General features: G+C 32.9%; 2 protein-coding genes across 2 annotated transcripts; one reads left to right on the top strand and one right to left on the bottom strand.

Annotated features, from left to right (window-relative positions):
* Positions 1–1,247: 1,247 nt before the first annotated feature.
* LOC115978357 (laccase-14-like) lies at positions 1,248–6,929 on the bottom strand. Its single transcript, XM_031100377.1, has 7 exons — positions 6,825–6,929; positions 6,413–6,564; positions 4,658–4,902; positions 3,470–3,595; positions 2,745–3,333; positions 1,473–1,825; positions 1,248–1,381 (listed from the first exon to the last, which is right to left on the bottom strand). Exons 1-7 carry the CDS (start codon positions 6,927–6,929, stop codon positions 1,248–1,250), a joined length of 1,704 nt encoding a protein of 567 aa, XP_030956237.1.
* A 10,300-nt stretch (positions 6,930–17,229) lies between these two features.
* Positions 17,230–17,658, top strand: LOC115963758 (secreted RxLR effector protein 161-like). The gene has a single exon (XM_031082904.1). It carries the CDS (start codon positions 17,230–17,232, stop codon positions 17,656–17,658), a length of 429 nt encoding a protein of 142 aa, XP_030938764.1.
* The last annotated feature ends 3,691 nt before the right edge of the window (positions 17,659–21,349 follow it).

Genomic DNA, 21,349 nt, shown 5'->3' on the forward strand with positions numbered 1-21,349 from the left:
ACAATGTTTCCCAAAATATAAGGAACCACAATGTTATTTCAGGGAATATGTAAGGAAGCCAAACTGTTTGAAATATTAAGAATTATTTTGACACATAGGGCAATATAGCACAATATATATATATATATATATTTAAAAGATAGAAATTCTACTCTACTTTAATCTAAGTGTATATATGTGTGAAATTCCCTCTTGGAAACTTAAATTCTGACCCTTGCTCCCCACACCCCACAAAAACTTGTAGAACACGTTTGGTAAACTGTAATAGACATTCTAATGTAATATATATTCCTATGACATAATTATTAGGTTGTTTGGTTATGTTTTTATTACAATGAATAGTTATTCTTTATGAATAGTTATTCTTCAAAATGAGGAATAACTATTCCTTATTAAAAGTACTGAATATCTATTCTTTCATCTTATGTAATAATTTTTTTTAAAAAATTTCCTAAAAAGCCATTAGTTGTCACCTCTTCAAAAAGAAAGAAAATAAATTTTCCTTGTTAATTATTAGCTTTATTTTGAACATCCTAAAATAAGTGTATTTTATGAAATTTGACTTAAAAATGATTTAATTACACCTTCTTTTTATACTCTAATAAATTATGGATGTATATTCAGGATTCTATTCCTAAATGGTCACCAAACTAATGAATAGTAATACTTATTACATTCCTACTTAATGTATTTCTTGTAATACTTATTCTTATACCCGTATAATAATCATTACAGTACACCAAACTTGCCCATACTCGTGAAATGACCATTGTGCCAAAGATGCGTGGTGGTAATATAGCACAATGTTAGTCTATAACATTTAGGGGTTAATTATCATTTTTGACACATAGGGAAAATGTTAGAAACTAAAGCGGTAATTAGCCCTTTTTTTTTCTTGAATGGCGTATATATGTTGATAAAAAGATAAAAGACATTAGTGATTAGAAAATAGTTTTTTTTCTTTTTTCTTTTTTCTTTTAAATTTTTTTTTGAACCATGGACTGTAATAAGACTTCTCATATAATTTTCTTAGGATTCGAGAATTTAAAATTTTATCCTTCAGTTCCTGCCAATTAATAGAATACAACATAAATGACTGAAAACATTTTTTTGGAAGTATCACAGACATTATTCAAAGCATCTTGACAGTAAAATTACTTCAACAAATGAATGTTTCTTGAAAGACCAAATCCAAGTCACTTTCCTTTTTACGAGTCCTTAGAGATTGAATATAAAAATTTTCCAAACTATGAACAAGTAGGCAAATTAGCTGGAGGTGGCAGAATGCTTGTTTCCGCGGTGGTTCCATTCTTCACAATGAGGACCGTGTCCATACCCCAGCTTGCGTGCCTTTCCAAATGACAGTGCATAAACCACACCCCTGAAAAATAGATATCATTCATGTTATCCAAAAAGTGGTACACTAATTGTATTTTGAGAGAGAGAGAGAGAGAGAGAGAGAGAGAGATTACCTGGATTATTAGCAAAAAATCTAATGGCAGCCCATCCGTTCTTAGGAACTCCAATGGTGTTAACTTCTGGTGGATCATTCAGATTGTAAGTACTTGGGGAAGAGGTAGCATTGAAATTTCCATAACCTGTCCCAACCAAATAGAAGCTAAAACCATGTAGATGCATTGGGTGATTCTCTGCATTCCCAACGTTTGTCCCTTGGAACACTATTTCCACTGCTTCCCCATAATTTATCAACCTTGCCTTCGTTCCTTGGCTTGGGTATAACGTATTATTACCCACATCTCCTGTGAAGTTAAAAATATAGGGTGGCTGACTCGGGAAATCACTTCCGAAAACACCTGTCAAGCTCCTGTGTATAGTTTCGAAAATTAGTGGGTGTTTGGTACATGCACTTAAAAACATATGTTTTATTGTTTGAAAACATGTGTGAAATTATGTGTGGGTAAAAAAGTGTGTGAAAATACTTAATTATAATATTTTTTTAAAATTTAAAACATGTGTTTGAGTTGACATACCAAATGAAGCTAAGTAATTTTCGTTAACAATCTTAAGTTACAATCATTTTTTATTCTAAAAAAAAAAAAAACCAGAAAAAAAAAAAGAAATCATTCCGATTAAAAGACACACATTAAACTATCTATTTTTAGAAATATTTTTTTGAAAATTGAAAAAATTGTCAATATTTTTCAATTTTCAAGAAAAATTTTTCTAAAAAAAGAAATAATTGTGTGCTCTAGAGCAAATATTAGAAAAATTCTTTATAATTTAGTGATACTTGCACGTTCTCCTAGAAGAGATTTATGCGACTAGATGCTATTCTATTATTTGCTTTAAAAGAAAAGTGATTTCTATAGCTCCTCGTAACAATAACAATAAGAATTATAATTTGTTTTTGTTCTTTTCTTATTATTATTACTACTTCTGCATATAATCATTTCACGCTAAAGCAAATAAAATATAAAAATTCTCTACAAATTACAATACCTCAATAGATTTATTATATTAGTTATCTCAATTAAATTCAAATACATACATGATTATATTAATTACTAAAACACAAATATTATTTTCTTTTATAAAGATAATTAAATTTAATATAGTAAGATGTTGAATTTAACTTGGAAATTTAATTTACTGTACCTAAGTTTTAGCAATAATTTAATTTAATATATCTCATTTTTCATGCTTGTACTTTAAGCCTTCTCGGTAAAAGATTTTGTTAAGCAAAAAAGGGAAGAGAGAGAACATAAAATAGAGTGGTGTAGTACCTGTAGTATGCTTGTAGTATATCAATGGATGGGGTCACAAAACTTACGTTATTTAAGCTTGCAGCTAGCCTATTACCACTTGGACCCCCACACGACGCATTAGCACAAAGTATTTGGTTTACAGAAACTGCGATGAAAATTTGTGTGGTGATATTTTTGGGCACATTAATTGGGTGTTCAGCACTTGCCAAAGATCTTATGCGAGTTGTGAAGTTGTCTGCAGCATCTTGGTCTGTGACATTAGGAAGGGTCGGATAGGGAATAGAGGATGGAAGTGTATAATTGCCTGTGTACTCAAGAATAGCTGATGAATTGGTACTATCAAATGGAGCATTGGAGTCAAAGAAAGGAGTAGCAGCTATGTAATAGTGACTTGGAGATTGGTTTGCTGTGAGCAAAATATCCATTGTTTGCCCTGGGGTAATCATGATGTAACTTGTGGTTACGGGCTTTATGTATGCACCATCATGCGCCACAACTGTGAAGTTGTGTTTTGCGATTCCAAAGAACATTTCTTCATTCATCACTGCGTTTACTAGACGGAGAAGATATGTTTTCCCATACTCAACTGTAAGTTTATATGAAGTATCTGCATCATGAAATTATAATGATCAGAAAATGATGTGCAAGTTCTCTTCACTTACATTGCTGACCAATATTAGCTGACAACGACAAGCTCATTTCATTAAGTAATAACATTTTTAGTATAAATTGATATTTCATACCATTAGAACAATTGTTTGGAAATCCTGGTTGTCCATTGATAGTATAAGCATCTGATACTGTTGGATCAGCGCCGGTAGCTGTGGCATTATCTATTATCTCTTTCACATCTCCCTTATACCATTCCCCTGCAACAAGGTTAAGATTTAGGTATATAATACTTGGGCTTTGATTGTTGGACTCTCTTTATACCGCCTCCATACATATCATTTGTAATCATGTGTTATATATTAACATTCTTGAAAATTTCGAACACCTAATATAAAAATAATCAAAATATAAACATTGTGTGTACAAAGTTTATATAAAAAATGTGGAACAATAATTTCCCATAATACTTCACTTTAGATTTTAGATAGCTAGGACATGCAAGGGCAGAACTAGACAATTTAAAATAATAATAAAAAGTCTATTAATCTCCCATATAAAAGACTATAAATAATTAATTAAAATTTCTTAATTATCAACCGCTCCTTGAAAATTAGATATTTTAAATTCAAATATTCAAAAGGTTGGAATTTTCAATTAAGCATACTCATCTTATAAAATGAAAATAAAGCTATAAATAATATACTTTGGACAAAGGATGATGGGAGGAGAAATAAAGGCAGGGTAGAATGAATGTACTAATTTTAGGATATGTTTGATATACAATAATAAATCATGTAATGAAATGGTTATTTATGTGTAATAATTATTTAGTTATTTGGTTAAATTTTTATTATATGAAATAGTTATTTCTTAAATTAAGAAATATATATCTCTACTATTTACAAATTTATGACAATTTCATAATATGCTCTAATATCATTAAGCAAACACTAACATATGTGTATGCATTCATGTAGACATGTATATTATTTAAATTATGATAATATAGTCTCGTCTTTCCAAGCAAAAATTCCTCATCCTACCCCTCAAAATTTCCCAATTATTAAGGTATGTATATGTTGTATGCTATTAACATGTTTGGGTTTGGCGTAGAGTTATTGGACCAATTTTGAAATATGGGGAAAGCTTTCAAAATTTTTCACAATTTTTTTTTTCAAATGCTGACATTGTTTGCTATAATTGGTGAAAAGCAAAATTAGTGTAAGTGGTGGATTCATATTAAAGTAATTTTGTTCTGATCATTACTTGTCACCATATTGTGTGGTGAAAAAAAAAATAGTCCCTAGCGTTGCTCTTACCAAGTATGAGTACTTGTTCCGCAGCAGGCTCGGGAAATGGATAAGTGGTATTAGCCTCAGGTAAAATAACAATGGCACCATGGACCGTGGCACGTGTCCAATCACTATGTGCATGCCACCATAGAGTTCCTTCTTCATCTGAAAATATGACCTCATAAGTGAAATTTTTTCCTGGTTTGATGGGACATTGTGTAATGTTCTCAGGACCGTCTGACCATGGATTTCTTGGTTGTTTCACTCCATGCCTATAAAAAAAAGTTAAAAGTATTTATGAGTTTTCATGGTATTTGTTGATGAACACTGGATGACACATCGTATCATGCATTGTGGTACTAATGTATAAAGTTGTATAATATCTACATGACTTTATTTTATTATTATTTTACAATAAGTGAGGGAGGGGAATATAAACCCAAGTTCTCCTCATTAGGAAATTGAGATAATATCATTCAACTATAGGACTCTAACATCTTGACAAATGTTATATGATTTTGTTGTTTAGTTAAAAAGCAGCATGTTTTTGACATTTTCTTGGACGAAACTTGAGCCCATCATTATTTATTTATTTATAGCATGGTAACCGAATAATGTCATCAGCTTGCATATATGTATCACTTTTTTTTTTTTTTTTTTTTTTTTTTTTTTTTTTTTTTTTTTTAAGGTTGCGTTTGGCATTGGCTGAAAAATGCAATTTTTTTTTTTTTTTACTATTCAACTTATTTTTGCTACTATTCAGCTTATTTTTGGTACTATTTATGGGTTACACTATATTATTTTAGCAAGTTTTTAACTTTATTTACTGTATTTTCAACAAAAAATTTTCAGTTTCAACTAAATAAGTTGTTCCCAAACGTGCTCTAAGAGTAGTTAATGGAGGAGCCCTTGGGTCAACCGGGGAATTTGCCCTGGCCATCCAAAAATACAGAATAATAACTAATAATTTATTGAAGTGTATTCTAGTTAACTCAATTAGTAAACTTTCTTAATAAACAATTATCATGAAACCATATGTTGAAATTCTATTGAATCTAAAAAATATATATTAATTGATTATTATCATGGAACCATAGGTTGAAATACAGTGAAATCAGTGAGTTTTTTTTCTTTTCTACTTCATTTTTTGGTAAACAGAAAAAAAAAAAGAAAAAAAAGAAAAAGGAAGCAATACTTTTGATCAAACAGGGAAAAAAAAAAAATACAAAAATAAAAGAACAATGCAATTTCTTTTCAAAATTGATAACATTTCTTCTCTATGCAATAATTTCTTTCCTATTTTGTGAAAATTCATATATAAAAAATTTAATTAAATTTACAAGTTTACAAGTTTATTAATTTAGTCTCTTTTTTTTAAAAAAAAAATTTATAAAGTTTTAACTGTTAAATTCAAATATATATCATATGGAGTATAACTTTGCTGTTTTGGAATCAAATCCCAACTTTGTCCCTAAGAGTTAGGGAGAAGTGAACCCGAACATGTATGAAGGACCCACACTTCAAATATTAGTTTTTTCCAACATGCATGAGAACACATTTCAAATAAAATAAAATCTTTATGTATAACTTTTTAGAATCTCATTTTTCTGTTGTTCTATCAACTTTCACCAAATAAACTTTTAATAAAATAAAAATAGTCCTCTTCTCAAAAAAAAAAAAAAAAAAAAAGTCCAAATGCACTATTCAACATAAGTTTTTTTTTTTTCTCCAAATTAGTTTGATGGTCTATATTGTGTGGAGAGAGAGAGAGAGAGCCATCACCAGTGAATAGTGACACCATAGCTTGCTTCATTGTGGACATTAACATAAGCCCTATCGCCTTTGCGGACATGAATTGTTGGTCCAGGGAACCCACCGTTTACAGTAAGCATTGTCTTGTTGCTACAAAGCCTTTGAAAAAATGTGTTATTCACCTGCAACCAGAATGCAAAATATTTAAATCAAATACCATAAGATGAAAAAATTAAAGAAAAGGTGTCAATCACATTCTTTAGGTCCCTTACCAATATAGATCATTACTGATGGGTGGTTTTACATAGAAAAATAAAAATAATCAACACTTTTCCATAATGAATATATAAGCGACTTTTTTTTTTTTTTTGCAGGCACACACACTTCATAAGGTTTGTGTCCAATAAATTTTACAAGGATCAAGAATATAGGGGAAACTTACAATAAAATTGTAGTGGTGGACATTATAAGCAGTGCAAACGAGCAAACCTTGTAGAAAAACAAACCCTAGAAATCCTAGGATCAAACTCATATTCTTTAGTCCCATTTCTCTATTAATTCTTACCAAATTAACAAAGAAAAACTCACTCTTTGTTTCTGGCGTTTTTATTTCTGTGACTGTCAACATGACATTAGGATCTATTTATAGACTACTAATCTTGCCACCGAAAATAATTTAAAATGTTTACGTTTTGAAATTCATACGAAAAACATGGGATTTGTACACGTGCCTGCTCCCTGTAACATTCATAAAAACATGCATTGTTACTAAGATTCCTTTTCCTTAGCCCGTTAGCCGTGGGCCAGCTAATTTTTTATTATGAGGAAAGTTGATTTTTTTTTTAACATACTAAATGATGCATAATCGAGACACTTTGCAATTAATTAATGGGATTAAGATCTACATTCTCTCTTAAATAATCTTTAAGTCAAATGATATTTCTTGTTGTGTATGAGAGAAACATCTAAAAATTCGAAACATCTACTTTCTGTTAGTTTTTATTTTTTCTTTTTCTTTTCCATTTTTCTTCGATAAAATGGCCGACTATCCTCTCTCATTTTTTTCCATTAAAAAAAACACAAAAACTGACGTCCCTTTCTCATATTTTCAAAAAAAAATCAATATTTCTTGAGAAACAAACACTTAGACTAAGTTTTCAAAAAGTCAATATTTTCTTGGGAAACAAATACTCAAACTAAAACCATCCTTTCTCATTTTCACAATTTTTTTAGGAAAAAAAAACAAAAGAGAGAAAAATTTCAGAGAAAAACCAAAGCAAAAATCAACCAAAGTGCCTGTGTGGTAAAAATATTTTTCTATTTTCTTTGCATTTCTTTTATATCTTATTTAACAAAATTAGATTTTTTTTATTACAAAATTAAGTTATACTTTAGTTTTTTTGTCATATATTTAGTATAAAAGTTAGCAAAAATTATATCTTTTATCTCATATTTAACAAATACGCTAGAAGAAGACTACGGGATAACACTATGAAACTTAATCTAATACTAATTCATTTCTTAGAGAGGAGCTTCTTCTTGTTCTCTCATACTTCATATCTGGCAAAAACACCAATTTGATCCATATATTTTAGTAGCAATTAATTTAGTCAATGTTATTTTAAACTTATAGTCAACTTAATTAGTTCTATTGTTAACTCATTAATAAAAAAAATCAACATAATAAACGGTTTGCATTGTTAATGCATATGTGATTAACATAATAATATATAAAAAAAAAAGGTAAAGAAAGTGATTTTTTTTATATATAAAAAAAATCCTCAATTTCTCATTTCACGCTTTGATGTAAGGCTGTAAGCTTCTTATGTGGAAGCTAGGAGGGATCGGATCCTATAGTGCTCAAAAATAATGAAACTGAAATTAAACACAATTGGATTTTGTTCAAAGTAAAGACATCACAAACCAAGTCCGATACGATTCTTTATGCATATTGTAGTTTAATTTTGGAAGGTATTGACGGCCATGGGTGAGGGCAATGCTTTAAATTTTAATCATGTGATATGCGTGTGAAATCGAGAGAACAGAGTGCATTTTTTTTTTTCCTGATTGGGTAAAGTAGAAAAGTGGAAGGAGTAGGGGAAAAAAAAAAAGTTAATTCTCTCTCTCTACTCTCATATATATATATATATATCAATTGTAACAACAAGTAAAAGAGTGAGAATTGAGTCCGAGTTTTCTTTATAATGAAAATGAGAAAGTTTGGTTACAAATTACTTTGTAACCAATGACTGCAATTTCATTTAATAATTTTTTTTTTCTCCACATTTATCATTCATCATCATTCCAATGTGCACCCTCAAAAAAAATCATTCCAATGTGTACATTTGTGAATAGAATATAAGACAACATTTTTTTTTTTTTTTTTTTCCTACAAATTGTGGGTACCGCAATAAATGGTCTTTTCTTTTGTTGCTTTGGTAGCCGTTTGTGTCGTCCTTTAATTTTTTTCGGGGCCCACTATTATGTTTATGGCCAAAAACTTAATACAATGAACTAAATATGGGTCCCATGCTATGGTTTTCCACAAAATGAACTAGTGTTGTTTGCTTATTACGGTCTCACTCTACCTCTTTTCTTTTTTTTTTTTTTTTTTAACTTTAAACTTTTATTTACAATGTTTCTAAAAAAAAAAAAACTTTTTATTTACAATATATTTAAAACTTTTGCTCTCAGTACATTTTTTTTTTCTTCTTTTTCTTCTTTTATCATCCCTACAAAACTGCCTAATCTGTTTCGGTTGATAACCACGGGTGCGTCTTTTCTAGTGTCTGTCTAGGAGTTAGGGGCAAAACAGTTTGCTGCAACATTATATTACTGAAATGCATGCTTCGCACGGTCAAAGTTATTTATTTCAAAATTAAAGTCATGAATTAGGAACCTCTATACACTATTGATTTCAAAATCTGAAAATTTTGAAAGGAACTTTGTTAACAAATATTATACATTTGAACCTTGTTAACATAATATTATATATGAACAAACATTTGAACATTAATATTGTAACATCTCTCAAAAAAAAAAAAAAAAAAACATTAATATTGTAATGGCATTAGCAAAAAAATAAAAATTAATATTGTAATGGCGCCACTTATTATAAATAAGAATAATCAACTTTTTTTTTTTTTTTTTGAGAAATAATTATAACATATTGTTAATCCCGCAACTCGAACTCTTTCCCTCTTAAACCCCCAAGCACTTTGTGCATAGAAAGGTGCCAATTTAGCTACAAGGCATTTGACAAGAATAATCAACTTGGTTAGAGCTGTTAAGAGGCATTTAGACTGTTCATATCTTGACATGTTTATGGGATTAGTCATGCTTGACCATGTGAATGATATATTCTTAAAAGTTAAAACATCAAAGTCGGATCCTATTGTTTTACCAATATTTTTGAATTATGTACCATTAGAGAATTTGTTAAAATTATAAATTACACTGTCATGTCTATCTTCCCTTCATCAAGCCTTTCAACGACTAATGTAAACAACTATGACAAGATATCCATGGGATATGATGACATGGATAGCTTAATACTTATCTTCCTCTCTTTAAATAAATTAAAAAAAAAAAACCCTTAATACCTATCTTCAAAAAAAGGATAATTTAATATTGCGGAGATTCTAGAATTATGACAAACTTGACTTCTAAGTTACATTGATGTTTAAGTCCACCGTCACCGATGGCTTTAGTTCAAGCGGTTCCCTCCCCATGTCTTCAAGCTTCAGTGTTGACCCGGAAAGGGGGGGTGGGGGTGGTGTGGTGGGGGTTGGGTAGGGGAGCACTTCGAGATATATTTCTATCCATTTTACAAAAAATAATAATAATAAATAACATTACCCACATTGTGCATTTTTTTTTTTCAGTAAATCATTGCGTTAAAAGTATGCATAGGCAGAAGTTGAGTTGATTGATATATAATTGTCCAAAAATGGTCTCTTAATTGATGTCTTGAAGCAATCGAATTATTTAATACTTTTTTCCGGTGTTCTTATCAAATCATCATTAGATGACAAACTCCACAATGAAATTTTTTAAACTTTAAGACCATATATATATATATATATATATATATAAAAAGTTAAAATCTAATCACATTTTACTATTTAAAATTTATAAAGTTTTTCTCCAAACTAAATTGAAAGATATTCTTCCAACCTATACTAAGTGATGGTTCATACAATCTTACACATGTTAAATCACATTATTAGTTAAATCATTTATACAATATTTCTGGCATAAGAAGTGGTGAGATCTCTTTTTCTTGTTTGAAGCTAAACAAGGCTGACCTGATGTTGACAAAGGAAAGCAGGAATTCACGTTAATAAAGTTATATAATAATGATAGTTACATTTGGACCCCAACTATAGTTTTCCTTGGCTTTAACTCTGCAAGGGCAAGGTGCGGATTTTTTTTCTCACTTGTAGAATGATTGAAGTGACGGTGGCTGCCATTTGAGTGATTGTAGCTATTTGAATTTACTCTATTTGAAATGCATACATTTTATAATTTTAGATTATATATTACAAATTTAAAAGTATATTAAGTGTCATTATTTAAAATTTTAAATGATGAAGCATTCTATATATATAAAGTTTAATTGTGAAATAAATCATCTCCATTTTAAGTAAAATAGATAGGTCCTATTCCCTTTGTTATGAAGCAGCAAGATAAATGCATTTCCATCAATTTTTTAAAGTTAATCATTAGGGGAAAAAAAAAAAAAAAACAATTTTGTAGTCCTAAAATAGATTTGGTTGAATATTATAAAATTTAATAGTAGAGGAGAGAAAAAAAAAAAAAAAATTACGAATCTGCTAGCTTGATGATGTCTTTGTAGGGTGCAGCTAATTGTTGGTAAGTAATTCAGTAAAAATTTTCTTTGATAGATACAATAGAATTTTAACCTATGACATCCACTATACAATGATTACTTTTATTATTAGGTCAAGATGTCAATTGGTTTTTGATATAGGTGAGAATTTAATCTCAAATCTCTTATTTGACAAAAAAAAAAAAAAAAAAAATGGAGCCAACTAAAACCCATGAAAGAAGACATACATATTCAATGTTACACATGTTTATTCTTTAAACATATAAATCATGTCATTTTGTGGAAGCTTAAACGTTTAGACTAAATTATATGTGTTGCCTAACCCTTTAAATTCTCTATGAATCTGGACAACGAAATTGAGCACTTAAAAGTTTTTTTTTTTTTGGTTGAAAGAACACTTAAAAGTTAAAACAACACAATTTTCACATTAATAAGAGCTGATACAAGCTAGCTAACATTGACTAATTTAATGTCTCCATGTGGCATTGTTTTTTTCTTTTCTTTCTCGTTAGGCTATAATGTTTGTCTTTATCGAAAGGGGCATCAGAAAGTAGGAATCTTGGGTAGTATTTTACTTACATGAGTAAAAAAATTAAAATGTGCTGTTAGCTGCCTCGTCTGACCGCATCACTTTAGCTAAACCTTAGAGTGAACTATGTTTTTTTTTGTAAAGTTGTGATTTACAACTATGTTTTATATTGGTTTTATTTCATGACAAAAAGTGTTGTAATTGCATTAATTTATTTCCTTGTATTTTGTGGGTTTTTATTGTAATGAGTTTAGTATTAAGTTAGTGAAGAATCAAGCATGCATTGAAGATCAGTGCAATTTCACGACTAGCTTGCAAGAAGTTAGCGTGTAAAGGCTCCTGTGAAAAGGCCACATGAGAAGCACATATTGGAAGTTGAAGAGTCAAGTGTCAGGCTATATTTCGTGAGTACTTCGCAAGATAGGCCATCTTGTAAGGTACCCGCGAAACTCTTTGCCTGAAGGATTTTAAGTGTGACTTTCTTACCCTTCACCCATACTATATATACTCTCATTAGCCACAAAAGTAAAAGAGGCTATTCAGAAAGAAAACCCTCGATAAGTTTCTACAACACAACACACCTATCTTTTAGAGAGAGAGCTACTTATCCTTTAGTGAGAAATCATTGTAGTCTCTTCTCCTTCGCTCTCCTATTGTTGTACCTTGAGAGAAGATTTGTACCTAAACACAATCCACACATTTTCAGAGTGTAGAGAGTGTTTTAGAATTTGGGAAACATTTGGGAAACATTTGGGATTTGCCAAAAAAAGCTGGTGAGGCTTGGCAGATGCAATTGGGTGGTATTGTGGGATCCGAAAAGCTAGTGAAGATAAGACTCCGAAAAGTTTGTTGGTAACAGGAGCTTGAAGGGTTTTTTGTTATTCGTGTACTCCAACTTATTCACAAGTGGATCAATTTCGACTTAAAGGGTCATGGAGAGATTTTTCGCTGAGTTCTTTGGTTTTCTCTTCGATAACACGTCTTGGTGTTATCTCGTATTTTCATCTCTCTTCCCTATTCTTTAAGCTTGTTATTTATTGTTCATTGAGGTGGGATATGGCTTAGAGTAGTGTTACCGGTTTATTGTGCATATTTACTTTGGTTTCCCATTTTGTTTAGTTAGAGTAAAAACAATCTAGCCGTAATTTTAAAATTGGGGTCTAAACAAGTATTAGTGTTTCATACTAATTTAAGCTTTCATTTTTAAAGTCATTTGCTAGCCTAGAAACTGTTGAATATTGTAAAATAAAGAGATCATAATTAAGCAAATTTCACGGTCTAACCATTTATGCCTATAGAGTAAAGCTCTAGCAATTGCATTTCTAACTATGTGTTACATAGTAAAGCTCTAGCAATTGCATTTCTAACTATGTGTTACATGAAATATAGGATATATACGAAGACTATGAAATTAGGGTTAGCCTTAATTAGACTTTACAGTGTATTGTACTTCTTGGACTATTAAACATAATAAACCATAATAAACTAGGCATTGCGACTGTAAGGTTGAATTTATTCAATTATGTGTTGGCTTTATTCTGTGCCAAATTTGCTTGTAATTTAGCAATTAAATACCCTACATTTAGGTGAGATTTATGTAAGGGTAGTGTGTGAGAGAGTGTGAGGAAAACTCAAGATGTGCACAATTCAAAGGAGTCTCGCAACTAGATCTCGCGATTGACTCGCGACTGGCAAGTCGCCAAAATGGCACACATGTGAAGCATGCAGGGGAGCTGAAGGGTCATGACAGTTGGGGCACTACAGGACAAAACTTCCAGTCTGACCAGGAAGTTCGCTCGCGACTTAGACTCATGACTCGTTCCAATCGGGAGGTTGAGTCGCCAAAATGCCCTATTTGGTTGAAACATGACTTTTCGCATTCCTCATACACACCACTATAAATACCCTTATACTCACGAAATATAGAGCTTACAGAGAGAATTTTGAGAGAGAAACTCTAAAGAAAAACAAGATTGACTTATCCATAATTTTCATCATTTGATTTTTCAAATTCCTCTACTCTCACCCTTTCCATTGACATATCCTTGAGAGGTACATTTTGCCAAATCCTTATCTCACCATACCATATCAGTGAGAAGGTGTTTTGGTGCTTAGGAAGTAGTTAAGAAGGGACCAATTCATTTGGTTGATGCAATGGGCTATTGCGGGATCCGGTAAGGTAGAGAAGACAAGGTTCAGCGTAACCTTGTTAGAGCAAGAAGCTTGGAGGGTTTAGGTGCATTGGATAGATTAGGCTTGGAGGATCTTCTGCTATTCATGTATCCCAACTTTATTTTCTAGTGGATTATTGACCGCTTGGAGGGCAGCGGAGAGGTTTTTCGTTGAGTACTTCGGTTTCCTCTTCGATAACACATAACTGTGTTATCTTTGTATTTGTATCTCTCTTTCCTTTCTCTTTACCTTTTAATTGCTGCTATGTTTGTAATTAGTTATGGTTTAGAGTGTGTTACCATTTTGGATATAGCTTATAGTTCATATTCCGCACATATATTGTTTGATTATAAGCTTATGTTGGTAATTTTGTATTTGGGGGTCTAAACGTTCATTGGTGTTTTATACACTATTTGAACTTTCAATTGGTATCAGAGCAGGTGCACTTGCTGTGATTTAATTACCTAAGTGTGATCCTAGACCCCTTAGCTATGGATGAAGATATGGAAAAGGCTATGTTGAATTGTTGTTTAAATGTTTGTGATAATGACTCTATGAGTATGTTTGAAGATTGTCCTAACAATGAACTCCTAGAGTTATTAAAAACAAAGAAACATGGTAGAATGTTTGTTCACATGCTGAAATATTTTGAAAATGAGAATCATATCCTACACAATAGTCTATGTGAGTCAAATTCTTTAATTAAGAAGTATAAAAGAAGGAATAGAATATTGTGTGATAAGGTTGATAATCTTAAAAAGAAAATTCAATCTAACAAGAGTGTGGAAAATGAAGACAATTTTCTATTTGAAGGTCAAGAGTGCTTGTCCCATGCTTGCTTGTTTGTGCACACTTCTTTGAAGGTATTTAATTCGTGTTTATGGTATCTTGATAGTGGTTGCTCTCGCCATATGACAAGAGATAAATCACTATTTAAGTCACTCAAAGAGAAGGTCGGTGACTATGTGACACTTGGTGATGGAAGTCATGCTCAAGTACTTGGCAAAGGGACTGTTGAGATACTGGGATTACCTCTATTGAAGGATGTCTTATACATCAAAGGGCTTAAGGCGAATCTCTTAAGCATCACTCAAATATGTTATGAGGACTTCCTTGTCTAATTCTCAAAGAAGGGGTGTGTATTCATTGATGAAGAAGGGATTCAAGTCTTGGAGGGAAATAGGACTACTGATAATTGCTATGGAGTAGTTCCTATGTCAAAGATTTCCTGCAGAAGTGCTCGTGTTGACAAGTTGGAACTTTGGCATCAAAGACTTGGGCATGCAAATTTTAAACAAGTGGCTAAACTATCCAAACTTGAAGTTGTTGAGGTACTTCCAAAATTCGGAAAGGTGGAGAAGACCATTTGTGGTGCATGCCAAATGGGGAAGCAAACAAAGGCAAGTCATCACAAGGTGAATGTGATCACTACTTCACGTTGTTTAGAGCTTCTTCATGTTGATGTAATAGGGCCCATAAGAACTGAAAGCTTAGGAGGAAAAAGGTACATCATGGTCATTGTTGATGATTTTTCAAGATACACTTGGGTGAAATTTCTTAAAGAAAAATTAGAAGCATGTGAGAAATTGGAAATTCTGTGCAAGAGACTTCAAAATGAGAAAGGGCCCCCTATTGTCAAGATAAGGAGTGATCATGGCAAGGAATTTGAGAATGCAAGATTTGAGTCATTTTGTGAGAAGAATGGGATCAAAAAGGAATTTTCAACCCCCAAAACTCTTCAACAAAATGGGGCGGTTGAGAGAAAAAATCGAGTGATTCAAGAAATGGCAAGAGTTATGCTACTCAACAAGCAAATTACTCAAAAGTTTTGGGGAGAAGCCGTGAACAATTCATGTCACATTGGTAGTGGAATATTCTTCTGAGTGGAAACAAAGAAGACCACATATGAAATTTGGAATGGAAAGAAACCAAAAGTGAAGTACTTCCGAGTATTCGAAAGCAAGTGTTACATTCTAAATGATCAGGAGTACCTTGGAAAATTTGATGCAAAAAACGATGAAGGCATCTTCCTTGGATATTCTATTACTAGCCGGGCATATAGAGTTTTCAACAAAAGAACAAAAACAGTAATGGAGTCCATCAATGTGGAAATTGATGATGTTATAACAAAAGTAGAGATTGATGATGATGGAGAAGGACCAAGCTTCAAAGGACCCACTGCTGAGGTCGAAGTCCAAGATATTGAAGGAGAAGGACTTACACTGGAAAAGGAATCGATTCCCGTGAACTCAAGAATGGAAACAAGGTCAGTGTCTAGAACATCAAGTCCTCTCACTCCTCCGGAAGTTCATCGTCCTATCTCCCAGATTGATGAAGTGTCCACCTTAAAGAAGCCATCATCAAGAGTGGTTAAAAACCATCCAGACAGTAACATCATTGGGTCTTTAGATGAAGGTCTTCGTCTTAGAAAGGAGAACATACTTCTAGTCAATCATGTAACATACCATTACTACCTTGCCTAATTTGAGCTGAAAAAGGTAGAAGAAGTTCTTCAAGATGAAAATTGGGTTGAGTCATTACATGAAGAGCTGAATCAATTTGTAAGAAATGATGTATGGGAACTTGTTCCTAGGCCTGAAAATGTTCATGTCATCGGCACCAAATGGATCTTCAAGAACAAGGCCGATGAAGATGGAGAGATTATACGAAATAAGTCTCGGTTGGTGGCTCAAGGATACACTCAAGTGAAAGGAGTAGATTTTGATGAATCCTTCGCTCTTGTAGCAAGGCTTGAGTCTATCCACATTCTTATGTCAATTGCATGCACTATGAACTTCAAACTCTATCAAATGGATGTGAAATGTGCATTTCTCAATGGATATCTAAATGAAGAAGTGTTCATTGAACAGCCCAAAGGTTTCCAAGATCCTCACTTCCCAAATCATGTGTTGAGATTGAAGAAGGCTCTTTATGGCTTGAAACAAGCTCCTAGAACTTGGTATGATCAGCTTACACATTACCTTTTGGATAGAGGATTCAAAAGAGGATATGCCAACTGGACTTTATTTGTCAAGAATGATGAGAACTATCTCCTTAAGGCTTAAGTATATGTTGTTGACATAGTATTTGGAGCTACCACCGATGCTTGAGCTATAGAGTTCTTTGAGGAGATGAAGAAAGAATTTGAGATGAGTATGGTGGGGGAGCTTACATTTTTCTTGGGCCTTTAAGTCAAACAAAAGAAGGAGGGCATATTCATTTCACAAGAAAAATATGCTAGAAATATTGTCAAGAAGTTTGGATTAGATTCCAAAAAAGCATGCCTTCACTCCCATGAGTTCATCTACAAAGCTTAATCTTGATTCTTCTGGGGTAGAAGTGAGTACAACTTTGTATAGGAGCATTATTGGGAGCTTACTCTATCTTATAGCAAGTAGATCGGATATTGCTTTTAGTGTGGGAGTTTGTGCTCTATATCAAGCTGCTTTGAAAGAATCCCATTTGACAGCGGTGAAGCGAATCATAAGATATGTCAAAGGCACTCTGGATTATGGCTTGTGGTACTCAAAAGATTCTAATGCTTACCTTGCAGGCTATTTAGATGTAGATTGGACTGGAAGTGTGGATGATCGGAAGAGTACCTCAGGTGGCTGTTTCTACCTTGGGAACAATCTTGTCTCTTGGATGAGCAAGAAACAAAATTTCGTGTCTCTTTTTACGGCAGAAGCAGAGTACATAGTTGCTGGGAGTTGCTGCACATAACTTCTTTGGATGAAGAAGCTACTTCACGACTACAAGATTCCCCAAGATACAATGTGTGTGTTATGTGGTAACACCAGTGCTATAAATCTATCTAAGAATCCGGTTCAGCATTCAAAGTCGAAGCACATAGAGATACGTTACCACTTCATCTGGGATTTGGTGGAAGATAAAGTTGTGTGTCTTGAATTTATACATACAGACAACCAAAAGGTAGATATCTTCACTAAACCTCTCGATGATCCACGGTTTGAATCACTTCGTAAGACCATCGGTGTTGGTACAATTCCTTGAATCTCATGTGTGATGTGTGCTTTACTTATATATCTGATTTGATGTATAGCACACACTACCTTGTTGACTATATGTATAGCATGTTTTGATAAATTTTTGTTTGTATTTTTTTTTTCTTGCTTTGAATGATATTTTTAATCAATCTTTTGTTGTTTTTTGTGTCAAAAATCCAAAAACACATAAAAAGTAGAAAAACCAAAAAGTTTGATCGGCATTATTGTGTTTTGTCACACGCATGTTTTGCCTTGTACCTTCGTACTAATGACTTTGTGTATTTACGAGCATAGCTTGTTCTTTATGCACTCATATCATTGTGGGAAAAATCTTGACATCTATGTGACTATTGTAAATAGATCTTCAACCTTGTCATGAATGATTAGTCAATGGTTTTGTTGATCTTGAGACTTGCATAGACTTGCATAGACTTGTGCCTATATATCTTCCCACTCTTTTATTTTTTACTTAAAGAGCTCAACCAAAGTAAATCTCAAAATGAAAAGAGATAATGAGCTGCAAAAACTGTTGCACATACTAGTATTTGACTAAGAAAAAGGGAAAGCGACTTATATGAAAATGTATGATGCCCAAAAATCCAAAGGCTTGTTTATCAAATTGAAATATCAAAAATTTTAGGCATCGATCTCAAAATGAGATGTATTGTTCAAGAATGATCAATTGATATGAATTGTAAGAAACCAAATGAAAAGCTTCAAACTTATGTATTCAAGTTTTATGGGAGATCATATATGCATACTTCTATAATTGAGATTGATCACTTTTCCTCGTACTAATTGTGTATGTCTTGGTTGAATTGATCATTGAAGCTTCACATTAGACTAAGGACTATCTCATCTTTGATACCCACACACATCACACATGCCTGTTTTCAATGAATGCCTTATTCATTTGTGTGAGTGTACTTGATTAAATGTGTTGCACATACTCAATCATATGTTGATCAAACACAAAAATATTTTTGAGTGTTTTGATTGTTTTTGGAAAGTGTTTTTATTTTGAAAAATTTTAAAAACTGTGCAACTCTGTTTTGGCGACTCACTATCACGAATCAACCGAGTCGCGAGCTTACTCAGAAACTTTCGTGACTCTTTGGCCAGTCAAGCCCCCAGTCGCGAAAAAGACTTAGAAAAATTTCAAAAATCTAGGATTTTAGGATTTTTGTGACTCAGTTTGGCGACTGGTTCGCAAGTGGAAGCTCCAGTCACGAGGTTTACTCAGAATAATTCACGACTCCTTTTGCGACTTACTCGCGAGTGGACCTTCTAGTCGCGAAAAACACTTAGACAAATTTTGAAAAATTTTTCACAAGGGATTTTGGCGACATGATTTGGCGACTTGTTCATGACTCATTCCAGTTGCGAAAAACGCGTGTTTTGTGCATTGAGGGTTATTTTCAGGGCAATTTTCAAAATTTTTTCGTTTTTCCCTCGCATCTCATGACTATTTATCGTCTTGTTCGTCCCTCCCTCTACCAAAATCACCATTTTCACACATTAAACCTCCATTTTCTTTATCATTTCTTCACAAATCTTCAAGAAAAGGTATGGGTTCTGTCTTTTTCTCAATGTATTTCATGTTTTTAGCCCTAGATTTCTTGGATTGTGTGTTTGTGTCGAGATTTGAAAATATGATGTTTGAATATGGCTTACTAATGTTTAGTTGAGCTTCATGTTTGGGTTTTGTTAGTTATGTGTTTTTACACTTTGCCCTACGGTACACATGGTGCCATTTGTTACACACACACACACACACACACACACACACACACTTTTTGACATGATTAAGACCTTAATGTCATGATTTTAGGGTTTTATTCAAAAATTCTAATTTGGGAATAACTTTGTGCTAATAAAGTGTGTTGTCATGTGTGGTTTCTCTTGCTCTTTGACATTACATGATACAGCTTGAAAATGTCTCTGTTCAAGAGATCAGCCGTGAAAGGAAGTAGTAGCAAAGGAAAACAACCAATGATTGATCTTGAGAGCTTCACTCCAACATCCAAGAAATCTCGATCAACGATAGGATTCTACGATGTCAGCAAGTTCAGATCATATGCAACATCTCAAGCTTATAAGAACTACTTCAAGGAAGCTCTTATATTAGTGGAAAGGGTGCTTAAGCAGGGTTCTCTTTTGGATACAAACATTCCGAAATGGTTTGCTAACAGGGATTGGAACTTCCTCCTATCCAACTTAGAAGAACCATATGAACAAATGGTGAATGAATTCTATGCAAAAGCCATTTCTGAAGGGGATGAGCTAAAATGTTGGGTTAGGGGACAAAACTTCACAGCAACACCTTACTATCTGGCTAACATTCTGTGCATCAACTGGCCAATGTTTCCAAAGCCATCGGTGTATGATGACTTGAATCTAGGGGAGGATTTACTTCGAGACGCTCTTGGAGATAACTTGGAATTCTCTCCCAATAGGAAATCAATAAGTGTTTCTTCACTATCTCCAGAATTAAGGGTCTTACAACAATCATGTTCCACAATCTCTATTTCTATCAAGCACTGGATACATGAATCTTGGTAGAGCTTTGTTCCTTCATGATCTGATTACTGATGAAGAGATCGATATTTGAGCTCATATCTTCCATATTTTAAGCAAGACTGCTGAGAGAATTGCCTCAAGGAACTGCATTCCTTTCTGCTACCTTATTTCAAAGATTTTGAAACTAAAAGGTATTCATCTATTGAAAGATAAGTATCCCTACCCTAAGCCAAGTCCAATCAAAATTCATACACTCAATGCTAGCATTGGTCACAGTCGAAAGGGAATCAAGACAGAGAGTCCAGCTCCTCATGGTGGTTCACGTTCTAGCTCACAATCCTATGATGTGAAGTGAGACACCATTATGGCAGCCGTCCATGACATAAGCACCAAGATGTTCGAACTTGCATCTCTCCTGCACTCTCACCACATCCGATGTGATACGAAGTTTACATCTCTCCAAACTCAATTGGACCAAATTCAGAGAAAGCTAGAAAAAAATGAGGACTAGCTATTCCATGACAAAAAGGGGGAGATGGTTCATGAAAGGGGGAGTGTAATGATAGGGGGAGAAAGAGCTTGATCAAAGGGGGAGTATTGAAGTTGAAGAGCTTAATATTTTGTGCTTCATATTATCATATATCAGGGTCTATGTTGTATTTTTAAACTATGCTTTATTTTGTACCCATGCTTTGTAGCTTAGTACTTTTGGTTAATGTTATGCATTTTCTTTAGTACATCACACTTGTGCTCTTGTTGGATTCTATATCCTTGATGCAATGACTTTGTGTTTTTGTATCGATTGAGTGTTGGACATGCAAATGATACTTTGCATTGAGCTTATTAGCTTGCATGTCCGGATGTTCATTCCTTGTGTGAATGATCAT

Source organism: Quercus lobata, chromosome 2 (genome assembly GCF_001633185.2).
Source record: "Quercus lobata isolate SW786 chromosome 2, ValleyOak3.0 Primary Assembly, whole genome shotgun sequence".
NCBI lineage: Eukaryota > Viridiplantae > Streptophyta > Magnoliopsida > Fagales > Fagaceae > Quercus > Quercus lobata.

Bases quoted from the DNA above. Each gene is read 5' to 3' on its own strand.
- LOC115978357 (XM_031100377.1), bottom strand. From the start codon at position 6,929: ATGGGACTAAAGAATATGAGTTTGATCCTAGGATTTCTAGGGTTTGTT. The intron at 4,903-6,412 runs GTGATGGCTCTC...TTTTTTTTATAG, and splicing joins TATGGTGTCACTATTCACTG to GCATGGAGTGAAACAACCAA. The intron at 3,596-4,657 runs GTAAGAGCAACG...ACCTTGTTGCAG, and splicing joins GGAACAAGTACTCATACTTG to GGGAATGGTATAAGGGAGAT.
- LOC115963758 (XM_031082904.1), top strand. From the start codon at position 17,230: ATGAGTTCATCTACAAAGCTTAATCTTGATTCTTCTGGGGTAGAAGTG.